We start from the raw sequence: 1411 nt of genomic DNA, 5'->3' as shown, positions 1-1411 counted from the left end.
TCATTTGCTCTACTTCTTTATATAGCCAATTATATTTATTCAAATAAGCTTTTACTTGAGTGAACTAAAAGTCCAGCTCAGTTATTTAAATTTTTAAAATTTAATTATTTAATTTCTACAGCACTTGCAGTAATGTAAATATATTAATAATTAAATATTAGTACATGAATGAAATTTGGTCTTCAAAGTTAAGCTTTGATAGTGTGATATTTGGGTGTTATATTATTTTCACTGTGGTAAAGTGCTTGCCTAGGTACTCAGGGCAAAAGTTGGGGTTCAGTTCACAGTGCCAAAAAAATTACTATCTCTTTTTCACATTTCCTTGCTCAATATACTATGGGATATTGTTGACCTAGATAATGAGCTACGTAGTCTGCTGAGTGTGCCACATATATGAATTCATCCATCCTTCCAAGTATCCTCCTAAGAAGGTACCATATTCTGGTCCTGAGCAGGGCCTTTCAGTGATCCATCTCACATGTGCAAGCTTCTACTGAAACTGCATAAAGGTCTTAAACCATGAGGAGAGTTTGGAAAAAGTTATATTGTTACCTTAAGGTTATACTAAAATAAATTTGATAAGGATTTAATCAAGAATTATATGTAAAGCTATTTAAAATGTAAAGAAGAACCTCATATAAGCAATTGAGAAAGTTAAAAAAAGAAAATCATTGTAAATATACTAATGTTTGCAATTATTTTCCCACAGGAGTATAAGCATTATTGGACAGAACTGAGAGGAACTACACTTTTCTTTTATACAGACAAAAAAAGTACAATAGTAAGTATAAAAGTACAGTAGTAAAACATGCTAAGCTGATTTAATTTTTCCCTCTGTACCTTTGTTACATAGTCTTTTATCTGTTGTAGGTTTTCTGTCATCTAAGAATAAAGATGTGCTAGTAAAATCAACTCAAGTGAACACAATTTGAATCTGGAAGGATGGTTAATTATGATAAGACTAATGGCAAAATTTCCCAAGCAACTCATAATTTAACTTGGTATTCTTTTTTTTCTGATTCTGATAGAGTAGAAATTTTATATATCTGAAATAAAGTGCTTAATAATTTTCCTTACTTATGTTGCTCTAATATGCAATTCTACTCTGAAAAGAAAAAGATGTTTTCCAGAACTTCATAACATACAATATCACAATTTTATTTTTCTTGAAAGACAAAAGCATACCCTATATTTAAAATGTAGGTAAAGAAGAACCTCATACAAGCAATCGAGAAAGTCAAAAAAAGAAAAGTACATGACGCAAAGTAGTACAGTCTGATGAATGAGTCTGGAGTGTTCAGACAGATTACCTGGGTTTTTATGATGGTCCTGCAATAAATAAAAAAAGGATTCTGAGATTTACTTTATTTCAAATTTTGATCGGGTGTTCTATTTTTTCCATGAATAGGAT

General features: G+C 30.4%; 1 protein-coding gene across 1 annotated transcript in view; it reads left to right on the top strand.

Annotated features, from left to right (window-relative positions):
* The window catches only part of Stap1 (signal transducing adaptor family member 1), a 48181-nt gene that overhangs the window by 8068 nt on the left and 38702 nt on the right, over positions 1-1411 (top strand). Inside the window, exon 2 of the mRNA XM_004644086.2 lies at positions 710-781. Within this exon, the coding sequence (XP_004644143.1) occupies positions 710-781 (72 nt within the window). The remainder of the gene's footprint in view (positions 1-709; positions 782-1411) is intronic.

Source organism: Octodon degus, unplaced genomic scaffold (assembly GCF_000260255.1).
Source record: "Octodon degus isolate 3935 unplaced genomic scaffold, OctDeg1.0 scaffold00191, whole genome shotgun sequence".
Taxonomy (NCBI): Eukaryota; Metazoa; Chordata; class Mammalia; order Rodentia; family Octodontidae; genus Octodon; species Octodon degus.
Note: the sequence above shows the minus strand (reverse complement) of the source record. Positions and strands in the feature narration are given on the sequence as shown.